Source organism: Vombatus ursinus, unplaced genomic scaffold (assembly GCF_900497805.2).
Source record: "Vombatus ursinus unplaced genomic scaffold, bare-nosed wombat genome assembly UNPS02010219.1, whole genome shotgun sequence".
NCBI lineage: Eukaryota > Metazoa > Chordata > Mammalia > Diprotodontia > Vombatidae > Vombatus > Vombatus ursinus.
In genome coordinates, this window is record NW_020949997.1 from 3811426 (window position 1) to 3833807 (window position 22382).

Sequence of the window (22382 nt, forward strand, 5' to 3'; positions counted from 1 at the left end):
TGTTCCACAAACAAGACACTCCATCTGTTGGCTCTGGGAGTTTTTTCTGGCTGTCCTCCATGCTTAGAATGTTATCCCTCCTCTGTTCTAACTACTGACCTCCTTGGCTTCCTTTAAGTCCTAACTAAAATCTCACCTTCTACAGAAAGCTTTCCCCAACCCCTCTTGATTCCATTGCCTTCCCTCTTTTAATAATTTCCTATTTGTCCTGTAGATAGCTTGGGATATATTTGTTCGCATGTTGTCTCCCCCATTTTATTGTGAGCTCCTCATGGAGCTCACCTCTTTTTGTGTCCCCAGTGTTTAACACAGTGCCTGGCACATAGTAGGTGTTTAATACATGTTTACTGACTGACAGACAATATGTTAACTCTCCTTCCTATCTTTGTGTCATCTGTAAATCTGAAAAGCATGACATCAGTGTCTCCATATGTCACTGATAAAAAATAAATGCTTTTTAACTGACCGATCATTATACTTAGTCTTGAGAAGAGAGATTGTAGGGGCAAATGTGACAGCCTAGTGCCCCTGTAGAAGTCTTTTACATTCTTATTCCTCTGTGTGTGTGTCTGTTGCTTCTCTGTTCCCCTTTTTCTTTTATATTCAACTTCATCTTACTTCCTTTAAATTTACAGCCTTCATGTTACTATACCATAAATAATTTTGGCACCAAAGAAAATTTGTGTTGTGAGGTCAGTACTTCCTGACTTCTGAGACCTAGATCTGAAACACTGGACTAAGTCTCAGGAAATCCCAAGTTCTAATTCTGTCTTTTTCCTTTGTGACCTTGGGCTAGGCCCTATCCATGAAATATAAAATCACTAGCTTAGAAAGGAAATGTACTAAACACTGACCGGGTTGAAGAATAAATCATCTATTTTTTTAAGTGACTTGACATAAATCCTTTTGAAAGGGTTATTGAAAATCAAGAGAGGGAGGTAATAATTTTAGAATTGCTTTTTTTGGTGTCCAGAAGCCACAAACTAGGAGAAGCAAGTTTGGCTGAGCAGCAGAGGAATGACAGGTGCAGATTTAGAATTATGGTAAAGCCAAAAGTCCCTGTGGTTCCGTGTAAGATTTTTTCACAAGAGCTTTACTCTGTGGATTATAAATGTAAGATTACGTGTGACTATCAAGCCTGTGCTCTTGGCACACAAGAGAATTAAGCTTGGGGGAGAGGGGTTGTAATTAAGTAATATAATGCATCTCTCAACCACAGGGTATGTGAAAGCTAAAGGTAAGGGAGGAGAACATGAAGCTATCTAGAAACATGAGTAGAGAAAAGAAAGAACTGGCAGTAAATATCCACTCTCCTTCCTATCTTATCTTTACCTCTTTCCAAGAGTATTAGGATCTTGTGATAGTCCAAGCAGGACCATTTCATTTTTTTAAAAATAATACCTTTTTAGACAATTCCTTGTTCACTCTCAAAGATTTGAGTCCATGTCTTGTCTACGCTGAATCATCAGGTGTCTCTCATCTCTCTTTTGGGTTGTTTTGGTTTTGAGGGAGAAGGGGATGACAGAACTACCTCTGGTTGCAGCTTGAGCTTCTTTGGACAGGTAATGCTTGCTTAGTAAAGACCCAGGTCTATCTCCATCCATGTCTGACATAAGTAAAAGATGAGCACACCACTTACGTAATAGATGGTAAAGCAGGCTTCTCAACCGTCCTCCAGAATTCTAAAGTTAACACTTTTCCTTTCCTATCTCCCCTATGTTCCTGTCTTTAGAGAAGAATCTCAAACTATATACATATATATATGTGTATGTAATTGGCACAAGTGTAGACACTTGCTTATTTATTGGTAGGCAGAAACTGTATAACTGAGAATGAGCAGATAAACCCTACCCGAAATTAAGGAATCATTTAAGGCTGGTGAAAAAAAAAAAATTGGACACTTGGAAAAAGGGTTTAGAGCAGGGGTGGGGAACCTGTGGCCTTGAGGCTCCATGTCTCTTTCTTGATCCTTGGGTACAGCCTTTTGACTCAATCCAAGTTTTACGGAGCAAATCCTTTTATTCAGGGAGATGTGTTCTGTGAAGTTTGGATTCAGTCAAAGGATCACACTTGAAGGTCTAGAGGGCAACATGTGGCCTCTGAGGCCACAGGTTCCCTACCACTGTTTTAGAGTAATGGAAATGCCAAATTATGTCTAACTTGAAGGTAAACTTTTTTGTGAACCTTGATGACTTTGAAAGATAGAGAAGCATTGATGGGTAGGGTGGCGGGTTGTTTTGTTTTGTTTTGTTTTTTTCCTTCCAGAACAGAATTTTGTTTTGAGGGTGAATCATTTTGGTGGAATAAGGCTGGCTTTTTTAAAGGAATATCCTGAAGTGTTAGAAAAGGGAAGAAAACAGATCCTTGGATGTAAATGTAAGTGGTTGTTGGTTAAGGGTCAAAGATTTAGAGCTGGAAGGGATGTCTAGGTCATCTAGGCTAAAGATTTTCCTGTTATGTAACTTAGAAAGGATAAAATTTCTTTGGGATCCAGAATTTAATCTTATGCTAGTAGACAAAGTAATAAGTTCATCTTGGAAGTATTTATACAAAAGGATACTGAATTGCCCTTGTATTATATCCCTAGAAGTATGACATAATAGAACAAGCTTTAGACTTGGGTCAGGAAATCTTAGTTGAAATCCTGGCCCTGATATTTCATAAGTCTTTGACAATGGGCAAATCATTTAATATTTCTGAATCTGTTTCCAACCTCTCAAGTTTATTGTGAGGAAAGCATTTTGTAAATGTCACACTGTAATGCCAACCTTTGACTTCTGTACTCTGGTGGTCTTGCCCCTTGAAAGGCACATGCTTGTACTCTTCAAGTACTGCCTTCGAGGGGTCCTGGCAAGGGCCAAACTTACTCCTTTCTCAGTAGCGTAAGTTATAAGTGAGAAGTTCATCAGCCAAATATAACAATAAATTAAAGTATTTGAATTCATAAATCATAGAAACTTGACAAATTTCCTTAAATCACTAGAAATTGGTGTGTATTACCATTTGATTTAGCCTGAGTTTAATATACAAAAAACTATTCCTCTCTTACTTTTTGACAGTTCTATGGCTTCTTACCTCAAGTTGATGCCATTTTTTTGAGATTTATTTAGAAGAAGTTAGCCATTTCTCTTTTCTATTCTGACATTACAGTTCACTCTTTTCATTCCTTCCCTGACAACTAATTTTCATAAAGAGATAGTTTCAGAGAGGGGAAGAGGTGGGGGAGGGGAGAATAAATTCTTGTAATGTAAAGCCTCTGACTCACCTACTTTCAATTCCAAGATTAAGGAGAAAATGTAAAAAAAGTAGAAAAATAAAACATTTATATCAGTCTGAAAGAAAGCCTAGTTTGGTTCTAAAGCCAGAGACCGGCATTCTTTATCCTGGCCCAGGCCCTCCTCATAGCACTATGGTGTTAATTTCTACAAATATTAAATAATTTTTTATTCCCATGTGAGTTGTTGCCGTTTCCAATTATCTGAAATAGAAATATGACTATCCACTCTCTGTAAGTTTTAGGAAAAGCACTGTTATAGTTGGGGTTTCTCTGCTTTGGTGAAGTGGTGACACAGAGTGTGGTGACCCAGAGCTAGCAATTAATGTAGCACCTTAATGTCTCTAAGATATGCTTAATCATTTGATTGTCACAACCTGGTGAGGTGGGTTCTATTATTATTTCCAGTTTCCAGATGAGGAAACGAGAGAAACAGAAAGGTTAAGTGACTTGCCCAGGGAGAAGAATAAATATCTATTAAGCAACTACTGTGTGCCAGGCACTGCACTAAGCACTTCATAAATATTATTTCATTTGATCCTCACAACAACTTATAAAAGTACGTACTGTTATTATCCCCATTTTGCAGTTGGGGAAACTGAGGCAGACAAGTTCAAGTGACTTGCTACATCACCTAGCTGCCCTAAGGCTTTGTGTAGAAATATGCCAGGGGCTTGCAATGAGAACTGCTTGCCACTCTGACACATCCTCCCCCACATACCCCCCACACACGTACACATATCTTGCAAGAACTTCTATAAGGAATTTCTACTGGGTTCATAGTGAATTCTGAGCCAGACATTAGTGAGATACTCATATGACAATCTAATACTGAAACAACCATGAAAGTATATAGCTTTTCTAACTATGATAATTTTAGATCCTGTTCTTCCTGAATGCTACTATTAGATCAGTCTTCCTTAAATTTTACTTTTGTCATGGTATACAGTGACATGTTCTTAAAAGAACCCTGGATTAGACGCTAGGCTACCTGAGTTCTATTCCCAAGGCTGCCATCAATGAGGCAAGTCACCTAACCTCTCCATACCTTGGTTTCTTCATCTTCAAAAGGACGGAGTTGGACTAGATAACCTTTCGAGTTCTAAAATTCTGTGAACCAGTTAGTAGGACAATAAGTATTAAGTATGTACTGTGTGCCAGGCGCTGTGCACTGTAGATACAAAGAAAGGAAAAAGACAGACCCTACTCTGAAGGAGCTCACAGTCTAATGGAGGAGACAACATGCAAACAACTATGTACAAACAAGCTGTATACAGGATCAGTTGGAGCTCAGCGATGAAGGAAAAGCACTAGAATTACAGGGGAATAGTAGACACTTCACGTAAAAGGTGGGATTTTAGCTAGGAATTGAAAGAAGTCAGGAAACAGAGATGAGGAGGGAGAGAATTTGAGGCAGGAGAGACAATCAATGAAAATACTCTGTAGATGTCTGTAGATGGAGTGTCTTGTGTGAGGGACAACAAGGAGGCCACTGTCCCTGGGTTACAGTGTACATGGTAGAGTGTAAAGTTCAGTTTGGACATGTTGAGTTTAAGATGTTTATAGGACATCCAGTTCAAGAGATTAATAGGCAGTAGGAGATGTGAGACTGGAGATCAGCAGAAAGGTTAGGACTGGATAATTAGATTTGAGAATCATCAGCATACAGAAGATAATTGAATCCATGGGAGCTGATGAGATCACTGAGTGAAATAGTATAGGGGAAGAAGAGCAGATGGCTCAGGACAGAGGCCTGTAAGACACTCTCAGTTAATGGGCATGAAACAGAAGAGGATCCAGCAGAGGGGACTAAGAACCAGGAGAGAACAGTGTCAGGAAAACAGAGAGATAAGTGAATATCCAGGAAAAGAGGGTGATCAACAATGTCAAAGGCTGCTGAGAGGTTATGAAGGATGAGGATTGAAAAAGGCCATTGCTAGAGCAGATAACAAGTTACATAAAGATTTTTAAGGAGAAAGAGACTTGGACGTGTGTGTAGGCAATAGGGAAGCAGCCAGGAGACAGGGATAAATTATAGATAAGTGAACGGAGTAGAGATGATAAAGAGGGCAGTTTGTTGGAGAAGATGGGCTGGAATGGAATGGAATTACTGTACATGTAGAGAGGTTTGCCTTGGCAAAGACACGGTTTACCTCTTGTGAGACAAGAGTGAAAGAAGAGATAGTCACTCCCCTACTCATTGATCTTCAGTGGTTCCCTGTTGCTTCTAGGATCAAATATAAACTCCTCTGATTAGTTTTTAAAGCCCTTCCTAACTTGGCCCTAACTTGCCTCTCTGATTTCTATACCTTACTCCTTTTCCTACCATAGACCAGCCATACTGACCTTCTTGCTTTTTATCACACATGATATTCTCCCTGTCTTGGCCCCTTTGACCCTTGACCTGTCTGGTTGTCCTTTGTACCTGGAATGCATGCCCTCTTTGCCTCTGCCTCTTGGAATCCCTTTTTTCTTTCAAAACAAGCAACACCTTCTACATGAACTTATGGGAGTTGAGAAGGTTGATGAACCAGGAAGCAAGGCTGTGAGGGAACATCAGCACATAGATTGAAATCCCTAAATACTGGGGTGGGAATTGTACAGGAAAGACAACTTCAAGCCAGCTTATTTAGCTACTGAGCTCTTTGAGAGTTTATTGGCTTGTTGAGAACACTAAGATCTCTGCATGGAGTGAAATATCCAAATAAAATGAGACTCAAAGAAAGAGAGGTTGCTGAATAATGGTGGCAGGCAGAGAGATTCTGAAAATAGCAAGAAATATGCCTGCCCTTCTGTGTCCCAGGGCAGGGGTGAGGAAGATAACGTCCAGTGTTGGAGGAGGAAGCTCAAAGTCCAGAGATGTTGCACGTCTTATTTGTTTTATCTCTAGCTCCTATGTGTTAAGACTATTAAAGTGTTCTTTCCACCATACTCGAGGTTATAGCTTCCTTCTCAGAAGCCTTCAGTAGTGCTCTGTTCTTTCTACAACAAAATAACAGTTGTAGAACTTGGTTGGGCATTTTTCCCTGTCCTGTTTCATATTACTCTACTCTTTCTACACCTGGATACATTTGCTTTTCACTTCTGCCTTTCAGAATCTGTCTCTTCTTCCAAGGCTCAGCTCTGGAACATTTTCATTTTCTTCCATTTAACCTTCGCTGGTCCCTTCCATCTAAAAATGATCTTTTCCTCCTCAAATTTTCCTGAAGTATTTTGGATTTCTCCTTTGAGAATTAAAACAAAAACAAAAACGATGAGGAGTAGTATATTCCAGGCCTGGGAGAGATAGCTAGCACAGTAGCATAGAGCAATGCCTTGTGCTTGAGAAATAGTAAATAGGTCACTGTAGTTGGATTATGGAGCGTATGAAGAGAGGTGAAAGCTAAGAAGGGACTAGGGAGACACTGGAATTCATTGAATGGTGGCAGTGACATGGTCAGACCTTCAGGAAGATCACTTTGGCAACTAAGTGAAGGGCAGATTGGAGTGGCAAGAAACTTGAGTCAAGGGGGACCAATTAGAAGGCTATTGCAGTAGTCCAGATAAGAATACATATGGACTTGGAGTAGAGGTGTGGCAGTGTAAGTGGAAATAAGGGGATATATGCATATATGCACGATACTGTGAAGTTAGAGATCACGACATATTTTAGCCTCAACAATCAAGTAAACCTGGGTTCAAGCCCTGGGTTCAGTTACTTCATATGGCATGTAGGGGCTTCTCATATCTCTACCATATTTTGCCAGTGAGGATTGGACAAGTCACTTAATGTTTCTGAGTCCCAAGAAGTTCCCTAAGAGAAAGGGAACACGCATTTGTTAAGCATCATTTGTGTGCTAGGCCCTAGGCTAAGCACTTTACAAATATCTCATTTGATCCTCACACCTCTGGGAGGTCAGTACTATTATTATCAACATTTTACAGATGAGGAAACTAAGGCATGCAAAAGTTAAGTGATTTGCATTGGGCCACACAGCTAGTACGTGTCTAAGGTTGGATACGAACTTAGATTTTCCTGATTCCAGGTCCAGTGCTCTACTCGGCCACTTAGCTGCCTCCTAAGTTACAAATTGTTACAAATGTACCAATCCTTTATGTAGTTGTTTTTGTGTCGACTCCCCAGTTGGTTTGTAAGTTCTTTAAGGACAGAAACTGTTTCTTTGTATCCTCCTGAGGGATATATTCATTGATACATGAATGATAATGGTGATACTCTTTATGTAAATATTCTTAACCAGTAAATTGGTAAATCTGGCCAAATGTTTATGCAAAGAAAGATAAAGGTTGTTATCACCATTTTATCAATTGACAAGCTAAGACAAGAATTGCAATTGCTTGGCGCGCATGCGCACACACACACATACACACTGTTATAGACTCCAGTAGTTGTCTTTTCTTTAGAGCAAATTATAATTTTGATAATAATAGATTTCTTATCATTTCTGTTAAATATTACAAGTAGTACTCTTTCTGTGTTCTTATCCCTTTCTTTTTCAACATAGCCTCCATTTTAGTTCTGTATTTTAACAGTCCCATGACCAAAGTCTATTTCAGATGTTTTGGTGGAGACGAGAGAAGGCCGTATTCTAAAGACAATTGTTCAAAGATACCAAATGTCGTATGATGTGTATTGTATATTCACAGACTGTTGCCTGCTCCCCTCAAGGATGCAGTGGAAGTTTCAACGTGGAGAAGGTGCTACACGACGCAAGAAGTGAACTCTGCTCTCAGTAAAATCCAGCTTGTGGGCTATTCTCAGAAAATTGTGAGTGCTAATTTGACTTCAGTGATTTATGGGCAGCTGAAATCCATAATGTTCTTCTGAAGCTATAAGAATCCTTTAGTTTCCCTTTCTTGAAGCCTCTAAATCCCCAGAGGCCCCACTCTGATGCATAAAAAGTGAATAGGTAGAGCACAACTTGACAGCTGGTGGATCATTTGTCACTTTCTCCTATCCTCCAAGGGCAGAACTCAAAGTTATTTGGTAGTAGCTTCCCCTTCCTGTAACTGTCCAATTTCTTAGTTGCATTAAGGGAGGAAATGGGCCTTTCCTGTCCCTGATACTCTTCCCTAGGACCTGCTCCTATTTGATTAGATGTAGAAGAGTATCCTTTCCTATCCCCCTCAGGGCAATGGGGATTTCCTTGGAAATTTTGGAAAAACAAATAGGAAGTATTGAGCATAACAGGAAGCACTGGAATAATCTGTCAGGCATTCCTTTGAATCAGTGACTCAGGTGACCACAGTCTTCCCCTATCTCTGCCAAACTTTGCCAAGAGTCATTCACTCATTATAGATTAGCTACCTAAACAAACCTTGAAGCAACATTTGAAAAGTATTGATATATCTTCCATCCTTTTAAAGGATCACTATTTTCATTCTTGTGCTCTTAGTCATCATGTGTATGGAAGATGCACATGAACTAGACCTAAAGGATATGTAAAAATGAAAATTTATACCTTTCAATGGTGACCCTGTGACCTTTACCATCTTTATGGCTAGTTTATTTTGAAATGTTTTCATTGTGAATGAGAGAAAATGTAGGTGCATATAGTATGGTTTTTAGCCTCAAAAATAATTTTATGTTGCTTTGCAGGAGCTTTTCGGTGCAGTGCAGGTGACTCCCCTTAGCTCTGGCTATGCACTTGGAAGTTCCAACTGGATTATTCAGTCGCATTATGAGAAGGTGTCCTATGTCTCTGGATCTTCCTTGCTTACTACACACCCCCAGGTATTTTCTCTCTTCCTTTTGAGAGCTCAATTGTTAAAGTTATTTAACCCTATAATTAATGACTTTGGTAGGCTACAGAGCACCAGCTGTATTCTATGAGCTCTTGTCATCTTCCAGTTGTACAGATGCTTTTTATGCAAGGCAGGCTGTTCTCATGTATCAAACTGGAACCAAACTTGGGCAGATATCGGCACTAAATAGCCCAAGTACATTCAGCAAAAGTATGAAAACAAAAATAGTATTTTTATCATATGCATTAATTATCCTCACAGTATATTTATATTTACAAAGGATTTGGTGTTTATTTTTATAACTATAGCTATATGAAGCACATACTGCATTGGGAGCTGAGATACTTAAAAGGAAGAGAGAGATTCTATTATTTTGGGTGGATCTTCCATGAAGGATTTAAGGAAATACATAGACAAAAATCAAAAAGGATAAAAAGACATAATCAGGGTACCCAAAATAAGGAGGAAAATATTAAGAGATTACTTTGCTACCATTGATGATTTCAAGTCATCAGGCACAGATGAATTATATCCAAGCATACTAAAAGAATTGGCGGGTGTAATTGCTCAGTCACTATCTGGACTAAAAGAGTTATCGTTAACGGTTCAGTGCCATTTTAGAAGGACTGGTCTAATGGATCGTAGTCTTCTTTATTCTTCTTAGCCTCCAATCCCATACCACCAACTATGTATTAGAGATTTCCAGCTGCATTTACCATTGAGATCTTAACTCCATCATGTCTAAAGGTAGCATATTATCTTCCTGTTCCCCTTCCCAAATTCACTCCTCTTCCTTGTTTTCCTGTTTCTATCAAGGGTACTACCATTCTTCCTCTTCCGCAACTCCCACATCCAGTTAATTATGAAGTCTTGACTATTCCACGTCTTTCATATATACCCCATTCTGTCTAGTCACACACAGCCATCCATGTAACTTCTCTGCTCAAAAAGCTACCATGACTTCTAGAATAAAGTACAAAATCTTTTATTTGGTATTTAAAGCCCTTCAGAATTTGGCTACAGCTTATACCTTTCCAGGTTGATTATCCATTACTCCCATTTACACACACTGTGTTCTGGCTAAACTGGCCTTCCCAGTGTTTCCCATGCACAACATGCCATCTCTCACCCCTGAACCTTTGCACAGACTTGTTCCTCCTCTGTGCCTGCAATGCACTGTCTCCTTTCCTCTGCCTCTTGGAATCCCTAACTTTTTTCAAATCTCAGTTCAAATGCCACTTTTTACTAACGTCCTTCTTATCCTCTCAAATGCTAGTATCTCCCTTAAAAATTACTTTGTATACATTTGGTGCTTTCTTATTTATATACATGTCATTTCTTCCCCAATAGAATTGTAAGCTCTTTGAGGGCAGAAACTGTTTTTTTTGTGTCTGTATCTGTAGTACCTAACACAATACCTGACATATAGTAGATGTTTAATAACTGCTTGTTGAATGAAACAATAATAATACTAATAATTAGCATTCAAATAACATATAATAAATATGAAGCACCTACTACGTCCCAGGAACTGTGCTAAGTGCTGGGAATACAAATAAGAAAAAGAAAGATAGTCCCAGTGCTCAAAGAGTTTACAATCTTTTTTCCCCAATTATTTTTTATTTATTTTGTTACATATTTCCCAATTATGTGTAAAAAATTTTTAACAATCATATTTTAGAATATTGAGTTCCAAGTTCTTTCCCACCCGTCCCTTCCTTGAGAAGGTAAGCGACTTGGTATTGATTATACATGTGAAGTTACGTAAAACATATTTCTATGTTAAACTTGTTGCAAAAGAAAACACAAAATAAAATAATAAAAATAAATTAAAAAAAAATACACTTCAGTCCATATCTAGAATTCATCAGTTCTCAAGGAGCTTACAATCTAGTGGAGAAAGAAAACAAACCAAATCCAAGCAATACAGCTGGTAGGAAATGAAGCATTGAGTGGCTTACTGAGGCCTCTTTATTAAATGGGGGCTATGGGAGTTTTTTGCTCCCACCTCCATGGGCAGAGATAACTGAAAGTACTGATGAGGTATGAGTATCAAAGATGATGCATTCTCCTTGATGACAAATTTCCTGGTGATGAGCTTATATAGTACTTAAAGGATTGCAAAGTACTTGACACATATTATCTCATTTCATCTTTGGATATATTTTTCCTTTTAGAAAGTTTTCAAGCAAAGATAACACCCAGCTTCATTAGCACCCTTCCTCAGTTTATCATGTTTTAGTGAATATTTCTGCAACGTTTTACAGTTGCTGCTGTTGACATCTGTTTTGAGAACTGCCAGTGCCTCCAGAAATCCAGACAATCCCTGCTAAAATGAAGTGGTCTAAAAAGAAGTGACAAAGGTTGCTGAGAGTTTGTCTGCAATTCTCAAAGGTGGTGTTTCTGATTCCAACATTGCAGTCTCTCTGGTGGCAAACAGTCCTTAATCTGCTCTAGAAAGGGCTTTGAAAGCCAGGCAGAAGAGGTTCAATTTCATGTGGTTGAAAACAACTAGCCTTTTAAGCTTTTATAGAAGGGGGGATTTATATACTGAAATTTGTACTTTCAGAAGGTAATTTGGGAGTAATATGCAATATGGATTGGTGGGGTTAAAGCCTAAGTACAAACCAGGTATAGGCGGCTGTTGAAGTAAGCTGGCATCATGTGAAAAGGATCCAGACTGGGGCAGTGGCAGTAACAGTGTAGAGAAAATTATTATATGTACTTCAATGGAAAAAGTATGAGAACTTGTTGACTAAGTATAAGAAAGAGAAAAATGAGTCAAAGATGAATAGGTGTATTGACAAAAAAGAGAAACATTGAGATAGAGATTATTAGGAAGAGAAGATGGTGAGTTTGGTTGTTCACTCTAATGTGATAATGAATAATCCAAATCAAAGTATATCATTGGCAAGTAAAGATAGTAATCTGGAGATTACTGTGAAAACAGACCTAAAACAATAGATTTTAGAGTCACCAGCATAGAGTTAATAGGTGAAGCCATGGAAAAGCTCTTGAGAAATTTTGTAAAGGCAGAACTGTATGTTGTGTAATGCCCCTAGTTAGGGAGGACGATAAGGTGATATCAATGGAAATGAAAGAATGGCTAGAATTGGAGAATCATCAGAAAAGCAGTGTTTATGGGCAGCCAGGTGGCACAATGGATAGAGCGCAGGCCCTGGAGTCAGGGAGACCTGGGTTCAAATTTGGCCTCAAACACTTAATAGCTGTGTGACCCTGGGCAACTCACTTAACCTTGTTTGTCTCAGTTTCCTCATCTGTAAAAAAGAACTGGAGAAGGAAATGGCAAACCACTGCAGTATCTTTGCCAAGAAAACCCCAAATGGGGTCACGAAGAGTCAGACACAACTGAAACAACTGAACAACAACAATAGCATTTACAGAAGCCAAGAGAAGAGTGCTGCAGGAAATTTACCAAATATTTATTAATTGCTTACTAGTCACTAGTAATACACATTGGGCAAGACTGATCTGTATTCATACAAATGGATACATTTCCATAGATGGATTGTTAATGCAGAAACCATTTTTCCATTTTTTTCCAGCTTATAGTAACTTCCCTCTCCAATCCATTCTCCACAGACACCAAAAAATGAAACAGCCCCTACCCTTGAAGACCATTCATTCTACTGGGGCTTTACAATGTGTAACACAGATAAATACAAAGTAGCATCACAGGATCATATATTTAAATCTGAAAGGGACTTTGGAGATCACTTAGTACAATCCCCATGTTTTAGATGAGGAAAATTAGGCCCAGAGATTTCTCCAGGGTCACAAAGGTAGTAAGAAGCAGCACTGGGATCTGAGTCCATGTCCTCTGACTACTAGGTCCAGCAAGAATTCAAAAGTAATTTCAGGAGGGAGAGGATGCTCATGATTTGGCAAATTGGGAATGGCCTCAAAGGAGATAGTATATAAGCTGTTCTTTAAAGGAAGCTAAGGATTCTGTGAAGCAGAGATGAAGAATGAGTGCATTGCACACATAGGGGACCACTTGTACAAAGTGATTGATGTGTATGGGGAATAGCTAGCTGGCCAGTTTTGCTGGAGTGTCAAACATGTGAAGGGTGGGGATATATGAAATAAGGCTGAAAAGGTAAATGGGAACCAGATTATAGAGACTTTAAATGCCAACCTGATATTTATAGCTGATCCTAGAGGAAATAGGGAGCCACTGAAGATTTTTTAGTAGGTAGGTGACATGGTCAGATCAGTGTTTTAGGAATATTAATTTGGTGGCTTTGTGGAGAATGTATTGGAGAGGGAAGTTACTATAAGCTGGAAAAAATGGAAAAATAGTTTCTGCATAACAACCCATCTATGGAAATGTATCCTCAGCTTTGCCCAAGCTAGAAGAAAATGAGGGATGACAGGCAGACAGCCAGAATATTCCACTAATGTTTGTGCAATAGCAGAATGAAATGAGGAAAGCTTCCCTATATTAGAAGGACTTCCCATGGCAATTATAAGGGAGAATGTACAAGTATTTCACCTTCTACAATGTCCTTAACAGTGCCTCAACATTTGGGGATTGATTGGTGCTGTGTTGTGATGAACTGTTAGGTAATTTTATGCAATGGTCCTGCACCTAAAAATAGATTTTCCTTTTCACATGGGTATTTCCATAAAATGTTCCTGTGTGAAGCCCTTGGTGAATGTTCATTTGATACCACTAATATGACCGTTTGCTTTTGGTGCTAGAGTGGAGAATTTGAAGTAACAGCTTGGTTTGGACAGTGGCATTAAAAGCCATTTTTTTGTAAGCCTCATTCTTTATATCAACACCGGAAATCAGATGTTTCAATGTTATGGAAGCTGAAATTATGCATGTCTGGTATGATCTAATCATATATGTTATCACCATGCAAGAAAGTGTTATTTTATCGCTGTCTTAGCATTTATCTCTTTATTCATTGCTTGCAGGCATTTAATTTTCATAGGAAGGTAATACTACAGGCTAAAACTGGGAAGGTTAATGTTGTTTTCAGGTTCCAAGTTTACCTCTTGTCATCTGTTTCCTGTCATAACAAGAGGTTTAGTGTTGTCATTTCTGTTCTTCCTTTGCCACTCACTCCATCGCCATTAGCTGATACTTTTTCACACCAGACTTCTCCTTTGCCTTCTTTTCCCTCTCTGTATGGTGTGGAAATATATGTTTAATGTATGTTATATACATATATATATGTATGCATGTTATATATATATATATAAATATATAAATATGATATAAATATATATTTAATGTTTATCTAGAGCCATAGGCCCATTTGTATATATACAGATCAGCCTTGCCCAAACAAGGCACTAATATGGTCATTTCAAAGCCTTATCTAGGGAACTTGGCTTCATTGGAACCAAGCATAAGAGAACCAGTCATACTGTCCTGAGAGTGATCTAGGTTCCTGCAATTGGCATCCATATTGGAGTTTGGCGCCTTACTACCAGGACTGAGACCAGTCAGTCACCACCATTTACCTCACACCACATATAGAAGGACTCTCGACACTCCAGTTTTAATGCTCAAGGAAATTATTCCACTTTTCAGCCATCCACATAAAGACAGAAGATGGGGAGAAAAGCATACTTTTGAAGGGACAACTTGTGTCAGAAATGTATTTGACAAAGTCTGTCATAATAACTTTGTATTTTTTATTTTTATTTATTTATTTAGGCAATTGGGGTTAAGTGACTTGCCCAGGGTCACACAGCTAGTAAGTGTCAAGTGTTTGGTCTGAGGCCGGATTTGAACTCAGGTCCTTCTGCCTTCAAGGCTGGTGCTGTATCCACTGCGCCACCTAGCGCAGCCCCCATAATAACTTTATAGAAAGATGGTAAGCAAAAACCTAGGAAAGTAGAATATAACAAAAGCCACAGAAAGTGAAAGATTTAAGAAGGGAAGGATATTATCAACGTCAGTATTACATTATTAAATGTGATAGAAGGGTCAAAGAGGATGAAGACTGAGAAAAGTCTCTTGGATTTGGTTGACCTTTGAGAGTGAAGACAAAAGTCATCTTGTAAGCATTGTAGGAGCAAGCAGATATTCAAGTAGTGGAGTAAGCAGGTGTCAACTGTTCTTGAGAACTTTGACAAGTATTCATTAAGTATCTACTATGTGTACGGCATTGTGCTAGGTGCCAGGTATAAAAAGACAAAAATGAAACAGTTCCTTCCCTCAGGAATGTTAAATTCTTTTGGGAAATTAAGCATGTGTGTATATAAGGATATACAAAATAATTACAATGCAATGAGAAGTGGGATGAAGAAAGGCTTCATGTGGGAGGCACTTGATTTGAGCGCTGAAAAATACTAGGGATATTAAGGAACTGATGGTAGGAGGAGAGGGAATTCCAAGGCCTGGGGGACAACAAATACAAAGACACAGAGATGGGAAATATGAAAAAAGTTAGCCAGTAGAATAAAGATTGACTTTGAAAAAGGAGGAGATGACTGGAGAAGCATTGGTCCTAATGTAGGCAAGAAGTAGGAGGTTAACCATGGAAAGGAAAAGAGCCTCCTCATTCTCTGAGACAAAATTGGCATTTTTATAGAGAATCCTATTTGCTAGGTCATCATTCTGCCTTTAGCATCCCTGAGATGGTTTTAAGCTGTTTCTCTTTTATTGGAACCTCTTTATCTCTTAACCTAACTTTTCTTTCTCTTTCTACTTCTTTTTTGCATGTAAAAAATTCTTTGTTAAAATCCCTTAATTTACTTTTCTTTGGTCTCTTTCAGCCCATGGACCAAGCCTCTCTCAAAAACAGTGATGTCCTCATTCTGACAGGACTCACCCAGATTCCAACAGCAAATCCTGATGGCATGGTAGGAGAATTTTGCAGCAATTTGGGTATGTAGCCATGAAAAAATCTCAGGATAGATGTTTTTAAATACTTGAAGGAATGAGCAAATGAAACATTTGTTAAACTCTTACTGTATCCAAAGCACTGCGCTAAGTACTAGAGGTACAAATGAAAAATGGAAGGGCTGAACTCCAAGTCAAATGGAAAATGCCCGTGGTTCTTAAGGTGCCAGCTGCAAACAGATGTTAATCCCTTTCTTTAATGTTATTTCCACTGATGAAATTGTAAGAGATGTTGAACCATTTGGTACTTCCAAGGACTTTAATCACAACTTTCTGTTCTGGGTCTTCAGTGGTTGGGGCTAAGGCCCCTGTAGGAGCAGTTGCTATGCTGCATTTCTGCAGAGGCTGCTTCCCAGGATGAGGTCTGTGGGCACTGGACCAGAGACATTGTTACCCCTCAAAGCTTGCCCCCCTCACTAACCTGGGCTGTCCCTGTCAAGGTGTAAGGGGAGATAGTTGTGATAGTGGTGGTTGTTTAGCTTGCCTGACATAACCACTGCCTCCTATCTCTCAGGGTGCCTCACTGCTTCAGCTGGGTTTCCTGTCCTGTGGGTGGCATTTGTTTGGCAGTTGGTGAGGATGACTTCTCTGAGTGATGAATCTGAGGACTGTACTAGAAGTAGTATAAATATACCTCTATAGTTAACTCCTTCCTCTTAGTCCAGTGTTTCCTGTATCATATCCTTTTGCATTTTGGAAAAGATATTTATCCACTGTACTTAATTCTGTCCTCTAGCCTTCATCTCCCCACCAGCCCAACTTGCTGGTCCAGACTACGGGTCTGGAGGTAGAATATTTAGCATTTTCTTTAACAAATTCTGCCATTGTTGTCCATTTGTATAAATAATAAAGAATTACTATTTATTCTTGTGGGAGGCTTTTTTAATTGGATTTGAGGGGTATAGAAGGTGGGGAATGAGAAGTCTGCTCTACAGGACTTTAGCAAACTGTAGCCTATGTGGAGTAATATTACGCCTGAAATCATGACAATAGTATATTTAAAGTGATTTTTTAAAAAATTGTGTGTGTGTGTGTGTGTGTGTGTGTGTGTGTGTGTCTGTGTCTGTGGTTTGAGTAACCAATAGAGCATTACATTGTATTTACTACCTAGAAGGAATTTGATTTTTTTTGTAACTAAAAAAAAAATCTATAAAACCTAACAGTATCTGATAGAGATATTAGGTTCGTTTCCAGAAAGTAAGCAGCCCAGATAGTTTATCCATTGGAACTTAGCAATATTACCTCTGGGAGGGGAATTGAAAATAAAATTCTGTTACATTTGCTTCTAAGTGCTTTCCAAAATTCCAATTATCCCCTCTAATCACTGTGGACCATGTAGCTCTTAGCCAGTACTTACCTAACAGAACAGGGAGGATGATATGTTCAGAACTTTGCTTTAGGAAAATCAGTTTGACATCTGAGTAGAGGATAGAATGGAGTGGGGAAAGACTTTAGTCAGGGAAATCAATCAGCAGGCTATTGCAGTAGTCCAGGAGGAGATAATGAGGACTTGGACAGGTGGCAGCATCAGAGAGAAGGGACCATCTATAGAGAGATGCAACATAGATAAAATTGACAGAACTTTACCATCAATTGGATTTGGGGAAATTAAAAAAGGGGGGCAAGTATGACTCCTAAGTTGTGAGCCTGAATGACTAGGAGGATGGGGGTGCCCTTACCAATAATAGGGAATTTAGGAAGAAGGAAGGGTACAGTGTGGGGGCTTGCAGTAAGAACAAATAAGGGTTGTTTTTTGGGGGGGGATTGAGGATGAGAGAGATATGGGCATGTTTGTAGGCAGCAAGGAAGAAACCAATAGATTGGGAGAGACTGAAGATAAGTGACAAAGTGAGGATGATGGAGGCAACGATCTGCTGGAGAAAACAGAATAAAATGGAGTCACTTGTGTGTGTAGATGTGTTTGTCTTGGAAAGGTAAAGGGTCACCTCTTCATTTGAGGTGTGAGTAATGGAGGAGATAGTGTAGAATGCATCTGAGTATTTGTGTGTGTGTGTGTGTGTGTGTGTGTGTGTGTGTGTATGATGACGAGGGGAGAAGAAGGAGCTCTTGGCAAACAGTTCCAGTTTGTTTTCCGCTGAGAGGGTGTGGGGAAGGGGAGCCATGAGAAGTTTCAGGAGGGATGAAGAGGTTTGGAAAACTGCTGTGGTATAGGATAGTGAGTCACTTAGGGAGGTATAAAAGGATTGCCTTGTAGTAGCAGTGTCCTAGTTAGACTTATATAACATAAATTTGTAATGTACCGGATCAGTATAATTTTATGATTTTCTCCAGCTTCATTCAGCAACATATTAGTAGGAGCGAAGACAATTGATGTTGAAAGTAATCCATCTCTGAAATTTGACAAGGTAAAATCAGCAATAGTATTAGGGGGCAAAGAAATAAGAACTAAGGAGTGGTGGGATTAGAGGTTATGGCAAGGGCAAAGAACAGGTTTTAGGGTTGCAAGGCAGAGGCAAAGATGAAATGACAACCAATTATGATCAGGTAAAATAATTTCAGAGTCCATGAACATGGAAGTGGAATATTTGTGGGTTACCATCTCTGAATATAGCTGAATGTGGAGAGGAAAAAGTCATGGGAAATGAGGAAATTGAGCAACTGGAAGGTTAGGGTGTTTGAAGGAGTATTAATATGTATGTTGAAGTCCCCTAATATGAAGGCAGGAATTAGGGAGGAGAGAAAGACTGTGAGCCAGGCACTGAACTCATTGAAGAAATAAACCAGACAGAGGAGTTGAACCTTACTAAGTTAGGCAACAGGAAACTGTTGTAATTATTGAACAAAGAAGTAACATGATATACTTCTTATATGCTATTTATTCTCTTTGCATATGTACAACTAGATGGTCATTTCTGGAGGGTATTGGTAACTTTTTCTTTCTTAGACCTTTTTTTTTTTCCTTTTTTAGCTTTAGCTTCCTCAGTCTTAGTAGGCACTCAACTACTTAATAAATGCATATTCTCTCCCGTCTACCCTTCTTCTTAATTATAACAATTCCAACCCAACTTTAGCGCCCTTTTCTCCTCCTACCCTACAAATCTAGTCACTTACCAAATCTTGTCATTTCTATCACTGCTTCTTCTCTTGCATCTCCCCTTCTCTCTACCCATATGGCCATCGTCCTAGTTCATATTTAGACCCACATCTCCTCTTACGTGGATTATTGTGATAATTTCCCAATTGGTTTCTCTACCTGAAGTTTTTTTCCCTTCTGCAACCCCTCCTACACATAGCTGCCAAAGTGATTTTCCTAAAGTTCAGGTCTGGCCACATCACTCCTCTTAAATTCAGTGATTCCCTGTCAGAATGGATTGTATTTATGCAAATAGTCAAGAATTGAGCATATAAATAATTCAGGGGATATCTCCTGCTTTTGTCTTATTTGTGCTATTGTTTCCCACCTTTAGTATGATAGAAGTCTGAAAGGAAGATGAATAAATGAAGTAGAAATCCACTCTGAGTTTGTTTTGATCTTTAGGCCTGAATGAGCCTGGCAGAGGATTGTGAAGGACAGAAGAGAATTGATTGTTGTATAAGAAGTGGGAAGTTGTTAGGGCATATGAAGTGATTTATAAAAATAAGAGGAAGAAAATGAAAAGAAGATGAGTATTACTTAGATGCATTTCATAGTGCCCCTTTTCAAAAATAGACCTTTGATTCTTTTTTACATTTTTCTTTTTACCTTCATTCCTTCTAGCTCTGACAGTGCGGAATGGTGGTAATGTACTGGTCCCCTGCTACCCATCTGGAGTGATCTATGACCTCTTGGAATGCCTCTATCAGTACATCGACTCAGCCGGCCTTTCAAACATCCCTTTCTACTTCATCTCTCCTGTTGCCAACAGCTCACTTGAGTTTGCCCAGATTTTTGCTGAATGGTATGTGTCATTATTCATCCTCCTTATGGGTTGGTACCTATCTCTTAGGGAGAATGGATTTTTAAAAAGGCAAAGTTTCTCCCAGGCAAATGTGAGGTATTAACTTGGCTATAGGGCCACTCCCTTGAGGGCAAATGCTTAGTGTATTCATGTCTAACAATACAAACAACCATGTTAACATTTGACCAGTAGTGACTGAGCCACCCCTAACAAAATTGGCAAATCTCGCAACTAAATTCATTTACACTTGTAGAGAGCTTCAAGTTACTGATCACCTGAAAAATTATTTCAGAAACCATCTAAATAAAAAACAGTGTGATTTAGTTTTTTCTCTAAAGATGGCAGGATCATCACTATCAACTATAAATAGGCTTTTTCATGTTGCTTAGAACTTATAACATTTAGCCACCAGGAAAATATATCTTTGTAGAAACAAACAAGCAAATGGGATTTAGAGGTCCTTTTTTTTTTTTTTAAAGAAAGAAAAATGCAAAATGTTTTACTCTTCTTCCTTTTGAGAATGAGAAAATTAATATTTTTCAACAAATGCTATTAATAGGAAAAAAATATACTTAAATTGTTAGATTAATTATTTTTATCATGGAGAAAAATAAAGGAAAGAAAAGAAAAAAATAGGATACAGTGATGATAGTTAAGGCAAATGCACACAGAGATGAAGACAGAAAAAGGAAAGTTAGAGGAAGACAGGTAAGTTGCAATGTGGTAGCCTAGAAAGAGTGACTGATTTGGTAGTCAGAAGGCCTCAATTCAAATCTTGGCTCTGCCCCTGAGAACCTTGCTTCAATTCCCGTTCTGTAAAATAAAAGGATCAGACTAGATTGCTCCAAAGTCCTTTCAGCTCAAAATCTATGATCCTACAATATTAAAGGCAGACAACTCATTTGTTGCTACTACTTTTGTGAGGAAGAAAAGCAGCCATTTTTATTTTTAAAGGGGTAAATATTACCACAATTTGTTATAAAAATTATTTTAATTTCTGAATAACAAGTGGTTTTTTTAAGGTCTCTCTCATTTTCTGAAAAAGGAAAACCTAAGTTTCCTGCTTGAAAAAAATAAGGAAAATTGATTATTATTTTACTGAGAAATTCTAATTAAAAAATTATTGTGTTTGTTAAAGCCTTTTTTAACCATGATACACTTTACTTGTGATGGGAGTCATTTATTGGTGTTTACTCAGTTAGTAGGATGGATTAAACCATGCTCAGAACTAGAGGTCCCCTACTCCTGTCCTTGTAATGTTTGAGTGTGCCAAGTGTGTGTCTATAGAATTATCTATATTGGAAGAATTTCCCTTATTAAATAACAAAGCATTTGCTGAAGATTTGCTGCAACTTACATTTGCATGTACCATTTGCAAACCATCATACCATTTTCTTTTTTTAATAGATATATGGGTATAATTGAGCATTGTGTCCTTTTCTGATTATGTTGTTCTTTCTTTCCTTTTGTCAAAATTGAAACCTGCTCTCCTTTTTTCTGAAAAGAGAAAAAGAAGACACCAAAAGCCTTTGTCTTTCTGCAATCTTAGATCTTAAAACACAGAACTAGAAGCTTCGCAATCATTTAATCCAACCCTCTTATTTTACTTTTCTTGTTAGTTTTCCCTCACTTTATCAGAGAATGCAGTTTTCTCTGGTTCTTCCCAGAAATATATTTTAAGATATTTATTGTTTCTTCCATCTTTAATAGTTTCATTGCCTTGACAGCCTTACCATTTGTAATCTTGCTGCTACATAGTCATGGTTTTTTTTTATATTCCTCTTTAGTTTTCTGCCCTAATTTCCCCTTTTTATGCTTTTTTCCTTTTTCCTTTTGTTCTGCTGTTCTGTAGAGAACTCTGGATTCAGCCAACTTGGTTTCTTTTTATAATTGTATAGTTTGTTCCTGAATATGCAGAGCTTTCCTTCTTCAGCAATATCCAAGACTTGAATTGTTTGCCTCTTAGAATTCCTTTCTAGGAGGTTCTTCCTATTATTGCCATGAGCCTGATAAAATTTGTCATCCTCTTAATGTAATTGAATTTTGTCATTGGACCTTGACTTCATTCATTTTGCTTTTCTCCCCAAGTTTTCCACCTCCTATTTACATAATAGTTGCTTAATCAATGCTTATCAAATTCAGTTGAATTCAGTGCATATCACCACATACCCCCAAATGAAGTTTACACTACAGAAAGAAACTGCTTTTTTACATGTATGCATTTCAGGGTGGAAAAAGTCAAGAAAAAAATTTCTTCCATAATCACAGTATGTTAGTACCAGAGAAATGTTCAAAATCATCTATCTAGTCCAAGGTTCTTAACCCTTTTTGTATCATCAGTTGTTTTGGCAGTCTCAGGAAGCCTTTGAGGCTTAAAAATTTATACAATAAGGTAAATAGGATTGCAAAGAAAACTAATTATATTGAAATACAATTATCAAAATATTAAATTTTTTAAAAGTTCATGTATCTCAGAGTAAGAATCCATGATCTGGTCCATTCACACCAACTTTTGTTTCTACTTTGAAACAACATCCATGGCTCCTCTAAGTTGAATGTACTTTACTTTCATCAGGGTATG

At 38.3% G+C, this 22382-nt stretch overlaps 1 protein-coding gene across 1 annotated transcript in view; it reads left to right on the top strand.

Moving 5' to 3' along the window:
• Window positions 1-22382, top strand: part of INTS9 (integrator complex subunit 9) — a 122561-nt gene that overhangs the window by 55106 nt on the left and 45073 nt on the right. Inside the window, exons 7-10 of the mRNA XM_027853954.1 lie at window positions 7919-8039; window positions 8871-9005; window positions 15776-15887; window positions 19621-19801. Of these exons, the coding sequence (XP_027709755.1) occupies window positions 7919-8039; window positions 8871-9005; window positions 15776-15887; window positions 19621-19801 (549 nt within the window). The remainder of the gene's footprint in view (window positions 1-7918; window positions 8040-8870; window positions 9006-15775; window positions 15888-19620; window positions 19802-22382) is intronic.